A 17,794-nucleotide genomic window follows, 5' to 3' on the forward strand; every position below is an offset into this window, starting at 1 on the left:
TAGTGTGTCTCCTTGTCGGCATAATCACGTCGCTTCCTGTGACGTCACCACGCTGACGGAGCTCACGACTAGCAGCAATAACTTCAGTCCACAGTTGAACACGTTTTAATAAAATATCTTTACACCTACAGTTCAGACAATGATGGAATTTAGTTTATACTGTTTGTATATTGATGGATTTTTCCTTTTATTAAATAAATTGACACTGTATTAACTTAAATAAATAAAACATTTTTAATAAAATCTTTTCCACAGGGATTGATGACCTTAACATTTTAACATTAAAAGAACAATAAAACAAATAAAAAATTAAAATTAAAATATCTTTTTTCTGTGTTTAATCCATCAGACATTTGAATATTACTGCTGTGAAGTGAATGGGTGAATGTTAAGAAACACTAAATACTGAGGTTGTTTTCAAAATATCTAATAATAAAATCACATCATTCGATCAGTGTTATAATTGATTTCTGGTGTATTTGTACATTTGTATGAATATTATTGAATTTGTTCTACACAGGTGATAAAGTGAGTCTGATATTTTCAAATATTTAATAAATCTGTATTATAATTGACTTTGGGTTATAGGTTTTAACCTTCATAAAAAGGTCTAAATTAAGGATAAAACAGATTTTTGTTTTCTGAAGTTGATAAAATTGTCTATTTTTGGTTCAACTGAGAACCTTCTGTATGTTTTTACTCTTACGTTTAGTTTGTATGTTTGTGTTGGCTCGTCAACGACAGAGGAACAGAAATAAACAGTTAGTTGCTCGCAGCTGTTGTGTATCAGTGCCTCAGATGAGTGAGGAATCAGGATTAATGGAGCAAGGCGGCGATGTGACACCGACACTGACAGCTGAACAAGGATGAAATGATTTGATGGCACCGGGAATCAGACGCTCGGTCTTCTTGTGTTCCAGGTTCTGCAGCGACAAACGGAAACTGTGGGTGTGTGTGTGACCTGGTTCAGGAGGATCTTCTCTGACATGTCAATATTATCATCTGGCCACTGTGGTGATCTCCTGCCACGCCCATGGAACGCAGTTTAGACAGTAACAAGAGACAGAACAAACTCTGCAGCTAAAAATACCAGCAGTCAACTGTCCTGCTGCTGCTGTGGGACACGGGACAGAGACAGGGAGGGCTGCTCGAGTGTGGAACCCCAGAAGAAGCACCTTCAAAACATCTTCTGGAAGCTTCTGCTCGTTTTTTTTATCCTCCTCTCTTTCCGTGACTCACTCGTCGTTCCTTGGAGGTGATGAACTTTGCCCTGGGCCTCAAACCTCCATCAGCCGGCAGCTCTGGGCCCGGCAGCAGCCGAGGAGGAGGAGGACGTCGAGGAGGACCTGCCATGGAGAACCTAGAGAAGCAGCTGATCTGCCCCGTCTGCCTGGAGATGTTCTCCAAACCCGTGGTCATCCTGCCGTGTCAGCACAACCTGTGCCGCAAGTGTGCCAACGACATCTTCCAGGTGAGGACGGGAGATTACAGCACGTTTTATTTTTGTAGGAACTTTCTGGGGAGATGTTCCAACCTTCATCCACGCGGGGTTCCTCAGCTCTGAAAAGTACTTTCTACTACACCGTCACAATATTCATGAATATATTTTCCATTAATTACACAGGCACTGATATAATATGTGTCTTACCTCCAGCTTTAAAGGTCCAATGTGTAAGAATTAGTGACACCTAATGGTGAGACTGCAAAATGACAAGGCCTTTGTCCAAAGTACAGCTGTACAACATGTAAAAATTATAAACTTTCTTAATCTAAAGCTAACTTGAAAAACCAAAGTAAAAGATGGTTTGTGTCTTGTCTCCTCTTGTCTCCTCTCGTCTCCTCAGTCCGCGAACCCTCTGTGGCAGACGCGCGGCTCCACCAGCATCGCCGCCAGCGGAGGTCGTTTCCGCTGTCCCTCGTGTCGCCACGAGGTGGCGCTGGACAGACACGGAGTGTACGGTCTGCAGAGGAACCTGCTGGTGGAGAACATCATCGACATCTACAGGCAGCAGGAGACCTCCAGGTCTGTATGTGTTAGGACCTCATCGCTGTCATAAACACTGACCTCGTCAGGACCAGGAGTCCTCATGGAGACCAAAACCTGGTCCTAATGAGGAAGATGCTCAATTCTGAGGAACTGGTTGAAGTATAGGGCTAAGATTTGAATTGTGGTTGGGTTAGGATTGTATTCTATGTAAATGAATATGAATCTGTTGTTGTGATGTCGTATAATGTCCAGCATGAGGCGGCATTTCACCACATTACTGACTATAGGACGATCTCACTCATTCTCCATTCATTCAGACAAATACATAATACATACAAACATACACAAAACAAACTAATTAAAAAGTAGTTTATTATAACTGTGGCTACATAAATAATAATAATAAATGTAGAGACAGAGTATAGTGACGTATAAAATATGAGATCAGAGGCAAAGATGCTTTACACTCGTGGGGAAATATTCATTATTATTGTGTGATTCATTTTTTTGACTGAATTCCACTCATCCCATTATTTTTATTGAATTTTGCGTCATTTTACATGTGTTATATATATTGTATAATGATCATTTATTACCTATTTCTGTGGTTTATAGGGTTTAAATATAATTTAACAGTATGCTTATATTTTTTCTTACAGTTAATTGACCTTCTTTTGTCAACAAATATATTAAATTCTTCTTATTCGCTGAAGTCTGCAGCAGCTGAGACCAACTTTTAAATGTCCCAGCGCCTGTGTGTTTTCCCCTCTCATAATGGAGTCACCACAAGTGTAAATTCATCATCGCTTTCACTCCAAAATAGAATCTTAATGAGTCTGAGACGCTGGCACGGGTGTGTGTTGACAGAAGGGCAGGAGTCTCCTCATTATCCGCACAAGCTAAAAATTGTCGTCTAATCATCGTTTGTGTCGGGGACGCGGACGTCACAGGACAAAGGACTGTCGTCGTCCTCCGGTCCGGGCCTCGTGTTAATGTGGCCGTTTATTTCTGTGGGATGAGTGAACGTTTGGCAGCCAAGGCGTCGTTTGTTGTGTCGCCGTTGGACGGATGTGGCTCAAAAACTTTGCCGAAGTGTCCTTGGGAAAGACACGAGGTGCTTCTTAGATCCTCAAACGACTGAATTTCATCAGCGTTTCATCGTCAGACCTCGGTGGACGACTGCTCCTGTGTGCCGGACGCTTTAAAGTCGACAAGAGAGAAACAAAGAGAATTCTCAAGGATTCCTGTTGTGCATCTTTGTAAACTCTGTGGTGACTCTAACGCAGAGACAAAAGGTCACGCAGAGACGTGACGCGTGTCTAAAAATATCATCCTGCAGTCCTGAGACTGTTAAAGACTTTTGTTTAAACTAAACAGAACAAAACAATACATGACAGTCAAGTATGTATGTACATAATAAATACATTGGTCTTATTTGCTCTTTAAATTGTTTATATGTTGGTTTTTGGGTTACAATCTGGGGCAAATACTTCGGTTTCCAAATGTGGAGTTTGTTGTTTTGCGATTGTCTGCAGCCCCCGTCCTGCCATCAGGTAGCGCTGTGGCCCATTTTTCATGAGCAGTTGTGTTCTGGATGGGTCTCTTATCTGTCTGTGTGTAGTTTTGTGCAGATCGCTCCATGTACGGCAAAGGTCGTAGAGCACTTCCTGTTTTGGTTCAGGGCGAGTCCTTTGTCTCACATATGAAGTTTTATGCAGATCAGTCAATGTACGGCATGTACAGTGCACTTCCTGATATGTGTTGAAATTGCGTCTAAATTAAAAAATGGCCAAGTTCGTGGACGTGTTCAGGGTTGGCATCTCGTGTCACGTAGAAAGTTTCGAGCAGATCGGTCAAACAAAGCTACAGGGCGTGTCCTGTTTTGTGGCGAAGGGTCCAAATTCACCAAAAATCTCAGACGGTTGCCATGGCCACGCCCTTTTGAATCTGCGAGACCTTCTAGTAACTTTTCATCCTTGATGTATCCAGTATAGATTTACCCTTTTTTTATGTTTGTACGATTAACGTGCTCAGACGAGGACATTTTTACGAAATCGCTAAGATGGAAGCACAAATCAAAGTGGTCGACTTCCTGTTGAGTTAGGATCATAGTCCCAATAGACTTTTTTGTTCGTCTTGAGCTGTTTTATGTTTCCACCAAGTTTCATGCCTTTTAGTGAAAGTGAGTTTTGGCTGAGCCATTGTGCGCCACTTTTGTGTTTTTTTTTTCCTTATTCTGTCAAATGTTTTCACTGATTCTGATTTGTGCGCCAATTCTACATTTTCACCTACATTAAGTACTTTAAAAGAAAAGAAGAAAACAATAATTCCCTAAAGACGTTCAACAGAAACCTCAGAAGGCAGGTGAGGCAGAGAGTCCAACAGCTCACCAACTACAGGTCCACCTTGGGAGGCGCACACTGCGGGCCGTGGACCCGAGGAAGGCTGCTGGGCCCGATGGCGTCTCCAGGCGTGCAGAGACTGGGCGGATCAGCTGGCTGGAGTCTTCATGAGGATTTTCAACCAGTCCCTGGCCGAGTCCACCGTCCCATCATGCCTGAAGTCCTCCATCCTCGTCCCCCTGCCTAAGAAACCTCATATCTCCTGCCTTAAAAACTACCGGCCAGTCGCTCTCACCCCAGTGGTGATGAAATGCTTTGAAAAGCTGGTGCGGGGTCACATCACATCACTCCTGCCAAAAAGCCTGGACCCACACCAGTTTGCATACAGGGCAAATAGATCCACAGAAGACGCCGTTGCTACATCCCTCCATGCTGCACTGTCCCACCTAGCGCAGGAGGGGAGCTACGTATGGATGCTCTTTGTGGACTATAGCTCTGCTTTCAACTCCATCCTTCCTCACAAACTGATGGACCTAGACATTCCACACCCCACCTGCATTTGGATTAACAGCTTCTTCACTTGTCGCACCCAGAGGGTGAGACTGGGCCATCACACATCTACAGCCCTCAGCTTCAGCACGGGCTCCCCGCAGGGCTGCGTGTTGAGCCCCTTGCTGTACACTCTCTACACGCACGACTGCACCTCCACCCACCACAACAACAACATCATAGTGAAGTTTGCGGACGACACTACGGTGGTGGGGCTTATCTCTGGAACAGATGAGTCTGCCTACAGAGATGAGGTTGAACATCTAGCAGTGTGGTGTAGGGATAATAACCTTCTCCTCAATACAGCAAACACCAAGGAGCTGGTGATTGATTACAGGAGGAAAAACACTGACATCGCACCACTCACCATCAACGGTGATCGGGTGGAGCAGGTATCGGACTTCCGCTTCCTGGGTGTTCACAGGCATGACCTGGTGTAAACAGCATGAAGGTGCTTAAAAAGGCCCAACAGAGACTGCACTTCCTGAGGGTCCTCAGGAGGAATGACATCACACAGAGACTGCTGGTACCCTTCTACAGGTGCTCCATAGAATCCATCTTAACATACTGTCCATGTGTGTGGTTTAGCAGCTGCACAGAAAAAGGTCTCGCAACGGGTCATCAACACAGCACAGAGGATAGTCGGTTGCCCCTCCCCTCACTGGATGACCTTCACAGTGCTCGCTGTGCTAAAAGAGCACAGACCATTGTTAAAGACACTTTCCATCCGGGTCACTCCTTCAGGCAGGCGATACAGGACAATCAATTTTTTTATTTTTTTTTATTTATGCACTAACTGTCTGGCACTTTTTTAATTTCGTTGTACAGGTTACATTGACAATAAAGGACTACACTATACTATACTATACAAGAAAAAACAATTAGCAACGTTATAACCCAAGTTTATGACGCCATTTTTTCACTTTTCCCGCAGACTTGTAAACATGAAGCCAGAGCAGCATCATCATCATCATCAGCAGCAGCAGCAGAAGTTGACGTGTGAGGAGCACGAAGAGGAGAAGATCAACATCTACTGTCTGTCGTGTGAGACGCCGACCTGCTCCATGTGCAAAGTGTTTGGACGACACAAAGACTGCGACGTGGAGCCGCTCAGCAGCGTCTACGCAAGACAGAAGGTAACGAAACCAATTCAGCGGCCACAGACGAACCCAAGGAACTAAGGAACTAAGTCTTAATAACTTAATGGCCGACATCTTGTTGAGTTGAGGCCATGGTTACGGTCAACTTTTTTGTCCGTCTCAGTCTATAGCATCTTCCCACCAAGTTTTGGAAGATTCGGTGGAAATCTTAGGGTACATCCTGTTTCGTGGCGAATGGTTGAAATTCGAGGGTTTTGCCAAGTATGTTTGAATTTTTCTGATCTGATTTTAAAAAAGTGGGAGACACTGCAGGATAATTTGGCCAGATAATCTGTTCAAATTAGCCTAAAATCGGAAGAAACCCGCAATTGAGGGAACAAAATCTGACCAATTATCCTCCAGTATGGGGCGGGGCTTTAGTTTAAAAAACAAGTATAACAACTATAATTAATGTAATTTATAGCGTTGCATTTGCATCAATAATAGCTAATGAAATTCTGCTTAGGGCCCCGTAAAGGCTAGGGCCGGCCCTGTCAGCAGCTTTAACTCCTCTTCCAGGAGCGTTTGAAGAAAACTGAAAGAGGTTCTCCCTGAAAAATGTGTTTGTTTTTTCACTTCACTTTTCTTTACGTCAACACATAAAAAAAACAAAGCTCGGCAGATTTTCCGCAGGAGTCGTCGTCGTTGAACTGTGTGCGTTAGAAGAAATCTGTCAGGTTTGCGAGGAGGCGTCCGGGGCTCGCAGAAAACGCTCCTCTAAAAGGTCAGAGGACGACGAGAGCGAACACACGATAGTCTCAACTCTTAACCTTTTGTCCACCGCGTGCACACACACACACGTGAGTGATTCCTCCGGAAACTGATGACGGCCTCGGTCCGAGCCAAACGTGGTTCCCTTTTCCTGGTTTCTATTTTTAAATCTCGTATTTTCTTCTCTGGACCTGACACCGACAGACAGATGGACAGACGGACACAACCCATGACACACACACTTTTATTCTACAGTGTGGAGAGACATGAACACACACCTACACACACACACACCTGCTTATACAGCCATGTAAAGGTCAGGCCCAGGGGCGGAAGAAAAACAAAGGGGGCCCCTAATAATGATGAGTACATTTATTCACAGTATTTTGTGAATTCTATTTAAGCTCAAACCCACGAGATTACTGCATTTTTGTAGTTTCACCAAAGTGCTTTACAGCCGTGGTTCCCAAACACTGGGTTGTGGACCCACAGATGGGTCACGAGTGATTTTTTTTTGGTCCCCCCCTATTTTTTTGTATTTTCCAAACCTTTTAATTGAAGATTGATGTGTATACGTTTTTTAAAAATAATAGCCATTAATTGAAGTTTTGAAGTTTACATCACTACATTATGCACACATTTGTTTATGTATATGAGTTGGGTCACGGTAGTTGGGGTAAAAACAAATGGACACAACAGAAATAATAAAAAAAAGGTCAAATAAATAACAAAAGATCAGAGGAGGAATTATATCAGTGTATAAAAGCTCACCTCATGAAATCTGCATCTAAAATATCTCAAAAACAAGAGTGGAAACTGAAGTTTGTAAACCACTCACTTTCCCTGCACCAAAGTCCATACAGAAAACCAGTGATTATAATATCACAGCACACAGGAGTTGTTGATCCACCGCTGCCTCCATCAGTAAATTCAAATGTGTTATTTTTGCAAATTCTGTGTTTGAAATCCTTTGTTTGGAATTACCTCAGTGGCACAAAGTGACCACATGAGGCAGCGGTAGACCAGCAGCTCCTGTGTCCCTGCAAGCTTAAATCGCCTATTTTCTCTATGGGGTTTGGTCCATTTTACAAACTTCACTTTCTTGTTGGAAGAAGACATTGAGAAGATGTCGTAGACTTAAGTTAAATTTTTTTTTCACCTTACACAACCAAACTGTCTCCCAAACTTTCTAATGGTTGACCCACAAATGTACAACCATATCTGTAAAAACCTAATATTAGATTAAATTTGTTAAAACACTAACATCACTGAAGCTCAAGTTAGTGTTACATTTTCTAGGTGAATATTGATTTTATTTAATTATTCTGGCCTTTATATGTTTTCATTTAAATGAATAAACTTATATTTATGACAAATCTACGTCTAAATGTATGCCGTCCACAAAAATTCTTCGTTTTCTTCAGTGAGGCGCCTGTTTTTCTTTAATAATTGTGCGTGTCTGAGATCTCATCCACCTACACCTGCAACCAGGCATCTATTGGACGGCACTAGCTGTCAATCACAGTGATTGCCACCTGTGGGACAATAAAAACGTCTGAGATTCAGTTTCTCAATAAAACTGCGACAATGCGTTTGAATGTTTTTCCAAAAGTAGAAAACGTCTTGTGGACAAACAAAGTCATGTTGTTGTCATGCAGAATGCGCCCGCGTCGGCGGCTTCAGCGACGTCCGGCGTGTTATTGAGCATTTGGCTTTGTTGACATTTGGGGGCGAGCGTCTCCGTGTCTCACTCTGTCTCTGAATCACTCATCTGAAATTTAGATGAGGCCGAGGGAAGTTGTTTGTCATCTTAATGGAGGGAGAGAGGAAAAAAAGGGCAAATATACAACAAAAACAACAATTAATTTGTAACCAAATGAAGCAGAAATGGGATTATTTCTAACAGAGTTTACATTGAAACTGTAAATCTACAAACACGGGAGTTTAAAATGATTCAGGTTGTTGTTTTTGTGCTTGAGGTTTTTTAATTAGAAATTCATGCAGTTCCTTCACAACAACAGCAGCAGCAGCAGCATCACACTGACGACTTTTTAAACAAGAAACTACATTTAGAAACTTTTAATCAACGTCTGCACACAAACAGAATAATCTCACACGCAGTCTGTGAGTCAAACTTTATTTTTATTTGTCTCATAAATTTGATATTTATTTTCTTAGAAATCTGAGATTTAAATCAAAATTCTGAGAATATTTTCTCAAAAAATATGAGATTAAAGTCAGAATTCTGTGAAAACTCAGGTTAAATCCACTCGTGTAAATCTCTAGTTTGCACAACTCTTGCCAAATTCAGAGTTACAGCAAATGTTTCTTTTTAAAAAAGAATGAATCAGTGAGTGATTGATGAACACATGAGATGATTCATGTTTTTCTGGGCCGATGACATCAGTCACCCATTCATCTTTACCCGGAAACACACACACACACACACACACGTAATGATTAAAGTTATGAGTTTCCTCTGTTGTGAATGTTTTCCAGACGGAGTTGAGCGATGGAATCGCGATGTTGGTCGCCAGTAACGACCACATCCAGGCCGTAATCTGTCAGATGGAAGAGATGTGTCAGGCGTTAAAGGTGAAACACGCGCATATTTCTTTTAGATATATATTTTGTCAAATCTCTTTCATCTTGTTCTTGTTTGTCAGGACAACGGCGAGCGGCAGCGAGAGAAGCTTGGCGACTGTTTCCAAACGTTGGCGGCCATCTTGGAGGAGCGGAAGCAGGAGCTGGTGGCTCTGATCTCCAGGCAACAGGACGACAAGCTCAGGCACGTCCGCGCCCTCATCCGTTGCCACGGCGACCACCTGGAGGCCGCGGTCACGCTGGTCGAGTCAGCCATACAGTGCATGGAGGAGCGGCACATGCCCGTGTTTGTACAGGTAGGAGGTCGCCGCAGATATATTGCTGTATTACTGCGACAATACAGTTTTTGTTGAATCAGTCTGAAATTTTTGTGACGGGTTGGTGATCACCCGAGCATGTTTCCATCCAATTTTGGTAAGGATCCGCCCACCGATGGCATCACAAAACGTGATCAAACTTTCAAGAACTCCCATTTTTTTTCAATGGGCCATAAGTGTGAAGAAACCCACACGAATATCTCTGTCAAAACTTATTGGATTTGAACGAAATTTTCCGCACGTATGCACAATCAGACACACTACCATGAGACTATGTTTCATGCAGATCTGATCCAGATTGTGATTTTTTTTTGCCCCTCTGTCTTTTTCCTCAGAGCGCTAAAGACATACTGGAGAAGTAAGTCCAACTGTTTTATTCACTCTTTTTACTCTTGTACTTGAAAATTTTCTGAGTTTTTTTTTTTACCCTTTTCTACTCAAAAATATTGCATAAATGCATAAATGTATTTGTCAACTACTTACTGCTTTGAAAAGTTAGTCTGATAGGAAAATAAAAAATAAATAAATCGTTGAAAATCATTAGTCATTTAGACATTAATTAGCTCAAATTCATCCAGCTATAACCTGCAAAATTGGCAATTGCATTAACATTAACGTGGTTGTATAAAGTACACATTCAATGGCGGTCACCTGTGTCAAGAATTTGCTATTTTCAGACTAGAAACTCAAGTTTCCAATCCTTTCACTCTCTTCCACACCAAACTCCATAAAGAAAATCAGTGATTTTAGCTGATAAGCTGATTTTAGAGTGACACAGGAGCTGCTGGTCTACTGCTACCTCGTGTGGTCACTTTGTGTCACTGAGGTCACTGATCTAAATGAAGAAAGAATTTCAAACATCTAAGTAGTAAAATAACACATTTGAATTTACTGTACATACTGAACTGTATATGGAGTTTGGTGCAGGGAGAACAGATTACAAAAAATGACACAAGCGTGACCAAATGAAAAATAATTTTTCCTAAATTTTACTGGACCTTTAAAGTGTCTAATATAAATTTCTTTTCTAACCCTTCCTTTGCTTTAAAACGACAACTAAAAAAACTCTGAAAAAACAAAATGGTTGACAGACCTGAACAAATTAATTAATTCAAACTAAATTTCCCAAATGTCATTCATCAATATTTTTATGTTTGTCAACCGTTTTCAAGAAAATCCAACACAAATCAAATCTATAAAAGGATAAAATGGTAAATAAATGAACTAAGAAAAACAACTAAGTCCTGTGACTTAAAAACACCATCATTAGTCACCACTTCATTGACACCAGATTGTTGTCGGTTCGTCTCGTTTAATTGGCGCGTGTGAAGAGTCGGTGTCGCCGTGTCAGACATTTAGTCATTTTGTTTACATTATGTAGAAGAAGAAGAAGAAGAAGAAGGAGAAGTCTGAACGTCCCAGAGGAGTGACCACACATTTATGTGTTTCCTCCACATCAATGAGGACGTTTAAATATTTATTATTACATTTACTGACACAACAAAGGCTGTAAATGTAAACACAGTCAGATGACTTTAAACACTGTAAAGAAATACACGTTATTGTTTGAAATTTGAATGTTTTTCCAATTTTTCCAACATTTTTGATTCTTCAAAAACAAAATCTGGGTTTTTTATTTATTTATTTGTTAAATTAGTTACACAAACGTTTTATAAATTAAAGAGATTAAATATGACTAACTAGAGATTAGCGTGTTTGAATTAGCATGACAAAGTTAATAAATTTAGAGGAAAATATCAACTAGAAACTATTGTATAATGTGCAATATTAAATCATTTTATTTCAATTTAATGAAACATTTTTGTTCTCTGGCTGAAATGATGTGACTTAATTGTGTTTAGTTGTAATTGTTAGAAATGGCTGTTTAAGAAACTAGTTATATACAGTATTATTTATTAAACTGTATTTAAGTAAACAATGAGGTTAAATCCATTTTTTTTTGCAAATTTTTGATTTTGTGAGCTGTTTTCTTAGTGTAATTGTGTGTGTGTGTGTAACAGGATGACAGTGATGGCGAGGACCTCGAACATCGAGCGTCCGTCGGTCAGTTACGAGAACATGAGTCACTTTGGCGTGGACATTGAGGATGTGGCCGACATGTTGAGCAACATCGACTTCTGCTCTGGTACGAACCACATCATCATATGTGCTGTTCATTTGGTTCCCTTTACATTTTATTATTACTATTTTTAGTTATTGTTTCTTATAAAATTAAAGATGAACAATTGTGAATTTGCCATAAATGTGATTTTATATATGCAGAATTAGGTCCATTCTGGTTTTCTTATAATAAGATAATGTACATAAAAAGTATTAAATGTGCAAATATTAAGAATTTAGCTTTAATTCAACAAGCTACAGCAACAAAATGTTGTTTACACTGATTATGGCAGGGGTGTCAAACATACGGCCCGGGGGCCAGAACCGGCCCACCAGAGGGTCCAATCCGGCCCACAGGATGAATTTGTTAAAATTTCACACTATGATTACAATCTAAATCTCTTCCAGATATCTGTGACTAAATGTTTGTGTCTTTTTAGATCCAGTTTGATGTGTAAATAGCACATTTAGGCACGATATTGTTGAAATTGCACTTATATTTCTCAAGAAATTTCATGTTCCTTCATTAAATGTAAAACAAAGGAGAAAAAAAGCAAGGAGTTCTTGTTGTTCATAGGTTATTATGCTATTATTTTACTATTTTTACGGGTCTGGCCCACTTGAGATCAAATGAGTTTGACATCCCTGGATTATGGCATCTAATATTACACTGTCATTTTATTTAAGAGGTAAAAATACCCATAAATAATAGATTTCACTCTGAATCAGTAAATAATCCACAGGTAAACAAAGGAGTAAACACAATTTCCCTCAGTTTCAATGTTTACAGGTTTAAATTTAACCATGTTTACAGTCTAAATGTGTGTGTGTGTGTGTGCGTGCGTGTGTGTTGCAGGTGTGGGAGACGATGATGATGATGATGATGATGATGAAGATTCTGAGTCCGACCTCGACGTGGGCTTCAGATATTAAGACCAAACAAAGGTAAGCTGTTTCTTTTTAAAGCTGCAGTACGTGTGTTTTATTGTTGTTATAAATACTATATGTTTACAGCTGAGAGATTTGATCCATCTGCCATTTGTTTACATTTAAACATTTTAAATGAATGCAGAATAAAAATCCTTTTAGATTCTCTGAGTCTAAGAAAAAAATGAGGAGTTTGTTTGTTCTCCGTGAACCTGTCGACCAGTATTGATGAACTGATAAATTGATTGTTGTTTTCATGTGTCGGTGTTTGGGTTCTGCAGAGATACAGAGATTACACAAGAATATGACAAATAGATAATCAGAGATAGATAATAATTAGTGTAAGCTAGCTAGCTAAAACAAATAGATAGCTTTTTTTAAGCTAGTAAATTAGCTAGCAAAAAAGAAAGACAGTGTGAAACTTGTGTATTTAAGTATTTTGTGCTAGCTCGCTAGTTAACGATAATGAGCTCACTTTGTGTAAGTTTGTAAGTTAGCTAGCAATGCAAGGATGGCTGGATGGATAGATGATAGATATATATCGCTAGCTCACCAGCTAGTTATCGGCTAGTTACATCTCTCTTGAGTAAGCTGGCTGGCTAGCCAATTATCTAAGCTAGCTTGCAAGCTAGTAAGATAGATCATACAACAGTAATATAAGTATAATATAATATAATTAGTGCAATATGACTGACACATGAAATTAATGCAGATTAAAAGTTTCAAATGTTTGTTTTTAAAAATGCAGAAGAAAAGAATATGACACAGTGTGTGTGTGTGTGTCTGTCAGAGAAGAGACTCAGTCAAAGACTCAGACAAAGACTCAGTTAAAGACTCAGTCAAAGACTCAAAGACTCAGTCAAAGACTTGGTCAGAGACTCAGTCAAATACTCTGTCAAAGACTGAGTTGGAGACTCAGTCAAGTCAGAGACTCTGGTCAGAGTGAAGAGACTCAGTCAAAAGGACTCAGTTGGAGACTCAGTCAAAGACCTCAAGAGAGTCAACTCAGAGACTCAGTCAAAGACTCAGTTGGAGACTCAGTCAAAGACTCAGTCAGAGACTCAGTCGGAGACTCAGTCGAGACTCAGTCAAAGACTCAGTTCAGTCAGAGACTCAGTCAAATACTCAGTCAGAGACTACTCAGTCAAAGACTCAGTCGGAGACTCAGTCAGAGACTCAGTCGGAGACTCAGTCAGAGACTCAGTCAGAGACTCAGTCGGAGACTCAGTCGGAGACTCAGTCAGAGACTCAGTCAAATACTCAAGGACAGACAGACAAGGACAATGATGTTTGTCTTTTGTTCTTCACTTCAGGTCCCTGGGACACGTGGACACAGAGAAAGAAAGAAAGAAAGATTTTGTTTGTTTTATATTTTTCTAATTTCATTGATTCTTTTTCTTCTCTAAGTTTTTTTTTTTATTATTATTTTCCTTTAAAAACTTAATTTCAAACCCTCTGTGGTCATAAATCTGATAAATGTGTCCGCATTTATGCTGAGTTTGTAAAAATGTACTTGTTTGTTAAAAAAAAAAACAGCAGATAATCTCATGACTGAAGGTAAAATCACGTGATGACGTCATATTTTTATACCGCGGAGATTATGTGGAGGATTTTAGGCAAATATGTGGGGGATTAAGATTTAAAAAATCCACTGATATGTGTTAAATTATCAGATTATACAACAATGCAACATGTTGTTTAGGCTTAAAAAATAAGTAACTAAATATTGTTTTCTACACCTAAATTAAATCATTTAAATTTAAGGAAGGAAATTATATAAAGACAATTTCTTAACATAATTTTACTTTACTTATTTGGATTATATGTATTTATTCTATTTTTGATTATGTTTCATTTTATTTATTTAGCTTCATTGGTTTAATTTAGCTTTATAAATGTAGTCTTTTACAAATGTGACAAAGTACGTGGAAACAGCGCCACCTCATGTGTGATGTGTGTTATTGACTGAGGACAAAACAAAGACATTTTCACTTCAAACTTTTTTATTAAAAATATAAATAGCAAAAAAAAAGAAAAGCAGTTTTTTTTTCCTCTTACATTTCAAACTTTGTCAGACGTGGACGTTTTACAGTGAAATAAATACGTTTTTGTTCATTCTATTAGATTTTTTCTAGGTTAGCATGCTGCAGTCATACAGGGGCAGGTGACCGTGATCCCGCTGAGACATGAGGGACAGAAACAGGACGAATGTAGCTCGTCCACATGAATGTGGGGGACAAGAGAGACGTCTTTTTTTTTCAGATGTTGGACTCATTTGAGACGTGAACCAAATGAGTAAACAAGTGTTTTTTGTTTAAGTTTTGTTTCCTTAGAACCAGAAACTGTTTTCCAATTTAATCTGATGAGTTTTAATCTGCATTTTTATTATTACTTATTGGTTGACTGTACACTGGTGGACATGCATGGGTAACAACTCTTGTTTTGTTTTAAATCTGAATTTGCAATAGATTAAAATAATGAATGATCATTTATTGGACCAGTTCCAGGGTTTGATTGATGTATAATTTCAGATTAAAATTCCCCAACATATTCCACAACTACTCACTCATCCCTGGAAGTTAATTTTGGTGGTTACATGACCCATAATGCAACTGTTGTTATTCAAAAAACTTAAAAATAGCTAATTATAAATCAACATGAACACTAGGGGTCGCTGTGGTTCTGATGGAAAACTTTAATTCAAACGCGTAAATGACTTCAGATTATGTCCAGCACGCGAGAGTCCAGTTCGTTCATCAGTGTCCTTTTTTGGGGGGGGGTCACGTGATTGAAGGTCAGCGTGGATGTGGGGTCTGTGTCCATTTTGTCCAACAAAGTCTTCAAATCAACACTCACACATTTACTTTGGACGAGGCTGCGATGCGTAATTTTGCTGTGCGTAAAATGGAGACGCACAGAGGAAACACGCACAGACAAACAAACAAACAAACAAACAAACAAACAAACAAACAAACACGTGTGTCAGCGGTTGTGTGGACAGTGTTTATTGCAGCTTTACTTCCCGGCGTCGCCGAACATTTTCTCGTTGTCCGCCACGAGCCGCTCCATCTCGGCCATGTGGATCATGTCCCTCAGCATGTCAAAGGTCAGGTTGATGGACAGCTGTGGGTTCTCGCTGCGCTTCAGCAGCTGCGCCGCCACCGCCGCCGTCCTCAGGTCCTCGTTGTCGCTCTGCGCCTGCTCCTGTGGCGGCTGCAGGTGCGCGAGCTCGGGGTGGTTCCTGCTGTGGAGGAGCTTCAGGATGTTCTCGTGCAGCAGATCAGCGGTGGAGGAGGAGGAAGGAGAGCTGTCCACGCCGGACACTCTGCGCAGGAGTTCCTCCAGCCGCTGCGCCTGAACGTGGCCGCTCTCGTCCATGAGCCAGCCAGGGAGAGCGCGCGGTCTGCCGGCGGCGGGGCGGAGGTGCGAGGAGAGGAGGACCGAGGAGAGGAGGAGGAGCAGAGAGAGCGGCTTCATGTCCTGTAATCCAGATTATTCAACATTTAACACTTGAAACAGTTATTTACAGAGACTCTGAAATCCAGCAAACTCATATTTAACCCCTCTATTTTTGTTAATCTGTGTCTAATCTGACTGAAAATAAATCTGTGATGACTCATCCATCACCTGTGCGCAAAACACCCAGATTATGGATTATAATATCCAAAACCTGTGTTTAGAAAAGGCAAAGATTGCGCGCAAAGGTTATGGATCCACCAAACTGTTTAACTGTATGATACATCATTTACGCACAAGATTAAAAAGAAACAACCAAAACAGAAACAAATAATGGATTACATCCACACACGTGGATTACAATTTACTCACAATTTTAGATTTAAAAAAAATAATAATATTAATAAATATTATCGTTAGATTAGATACAGAATAGTGTTTTATAATCGAGTATGAACATTTCTTCTCTAAACAGAAACTTTAATCCCAGGTCAGATTACATATTACTGCAGGAAAAATAAATCGCTCGTTTTATATTTAAATTTAACTATGCAGCATGAAAAAAATAATTCATAATCTGGATTATTTGATGAGCTAATTTAAACTTTCCACCTGATACTTTCTCACCTGCAGAAAGTGAAAATGAAACAAAAAAGTCTTGGATGAATGAATGAATGAATGAATGAATGAATGAATGAATGAAAGGACTCACTTGGTTGAGCAGATTAGAGGCTGCGGCTTGAGTCTTTGATGTCTCCGCTTCCACAGTGAGTGTCAGTGAGCGACAAACGCGCGCGAGGCTTTTTATACATCCGCTCTGCAGCTGTGACGTCACAACCAGAGCGAGGAGAGCGGCGTGGACAAATATCGACCGACACACACACACCATCCTTCCTTCTATTCATATCCTTCATTTCTTCCTACTTTCCTTCCTTCCATCCACTTTGTATTCCGTTCTTCCCTCCATCTATCCTTCTAATATCAATCCTTCCTTCCAACTTTCCTTCCTTCCTACATCCATCAAACTATCCATCCTTACCTCCATCTAGCCTTCCTTCCTACAGCCATCCTTCCTTCCTTCTGTCTTTCCTTCCTTCCTTCATACATCCATCCTTCCATCTTTCCTTCCTTCCTTCCTACATCCATCTTTCCTTCCTAAAATCATACAGCTTTCCTTCCTTGCCTTCTTCCCTCCAACTAGCCTTCCTTCCTTCAACACCCATCCATCCATCAGTGAGGATGAGGGACATTACAAGAGGACAAGAGGACAGGGACACAGTTCCTTTAGGACTCTTTTCGAGGAAACTTAAAGCTAAGTTTAGGTCAAAATAACAACATAACAGCGACCCTTAGCTTTTAAAAACGTTACTGCAACTCACATTTAAAAGACAGTGAGGGACACGAAGGACAGACCAGTCAGCAGGGAGACGGACACGGGAAAACAAAGTCCAACTATTGGGGGGGGGGAGAAAAAAAAGAACAGTTCAGTAAAAAATGATAAAAACATATTATCATGACATTCCATCGTGAATTTCAAAATAAAAGCGTTTGTTTTAATATGAATAAAAACATATTTATGATGTAAAATGTATCTATAAATACCTTGATATTAGCTTGGTGGGGGGGGCCTTGTGCCCTGCA

At 40.2% G+C, this 17,794-nt stretch overlaps 2 protein-coding genes across 2 annotated transcripts; one reads left to right on the forward strand and one right to left on the reverse strand.

Moving 5' to 3' along the window:
- The first annotated feature begins 1,103 nt into the window (after positions 1-1,103).
- Positions 1,104-14,040, forward strand: trim54 (tripartite motif containing 54). The gene is made up of 9 exons (XM_044049491.1): positions 1,104-1,471; positions 1,845-2,023; positions 5,813-6,014; positions 9,228-9,323; positions 9,395-9,628; positions 9,985-10,007; positions 11,671-11,795; positions 12,627-12,715; positions 14,011-14,040. The coding sequence occupies exons 1-8, from the start codon at positions 1,259-1,261 to the stop codon at positions 12,701-12,703; spliced, it is 1,149 nt and encodes a 382-aa protein (XP_043905426.1). The 5' UTR covers positions 1,104-1,258; the 3' UTR covers positions 12,704-12,715; positions 14,011-14,040.
- A 1,422-nt stretch (positions 14,041-15,462) lies between these two features.
- On the reverse strand, positions 15,463-17,228 carry LOC122784261 (UI-like). Its single transcript, XM_044049445.1, has 2 exons — positions 16,866-17,228; positions 15,463-16,177 (listed from the first exon to the last, which is right to left on the reverse strand). Exons 1-2 carry the CDS (start codon positions 17,040-17,042, stop codon positions 15,713-15,715), a joined length of 642 nt encoding a protein of 213 aa, XP_043905380.1. The 5' UTR covers positions 17,043-17,228; the 3' UTR covers positions 15,463-15,712.
- Between the last annotated feature and the right edge of the window lie 566 nt (positions 17,229-17,794).

This window comes from Solea senegalensis, linkage group LG17, assembly GCF_019176455.1.
Source record: "Solea senegalensis isolate Sse05_10M linkage group LG17, IFAPA_SoseM_1, whole genome shotgun sequence".
NCBI classification, from domain to species: domain Eukaryota; kingdom Metazoa; phylum Chordata; class Actinopteri; order Pleuronectiformes; family Soleidae; genus Solea; species Solea senegalensis.

Coding starts and splice junctions, on each gene's coding strand:
- trim54 (XM_044049491.1), top strand. CDS start 1,259: ATGAACTTTGCCCTGGGCCTCAAACCTCCATCAGCCGGCAGCTCTGGG. Junction 6,015..9,227: donor GCGTCTACGCAAGACAGAAG/GTAACGAAACCA, acceptor AATGTTTTCCAG/ACGGAGTTGAGCGATGGAAT. Junction 11,796..12,626: donor CAACATCGACTTCTGCTCTG/GTACGAACCACA, acceptor TGTGTGTTGCAG/GTGTGGGAGACGATGATGAT.
- LOC122784261 (XM_044049445.1), bottom strand. CDS start 17,042: ATGGTGTGTGTGTGTCGGTCGATATTTGTCCACGCCGCTCTCCTCGCT. Junction 16,178..16,865: donor CCTCTAATCTGCTCAACCAA/GTGAGTCCTTTC, acceptor TCTGGATTACAG/GACATGAAGCCGCTCTCTCT.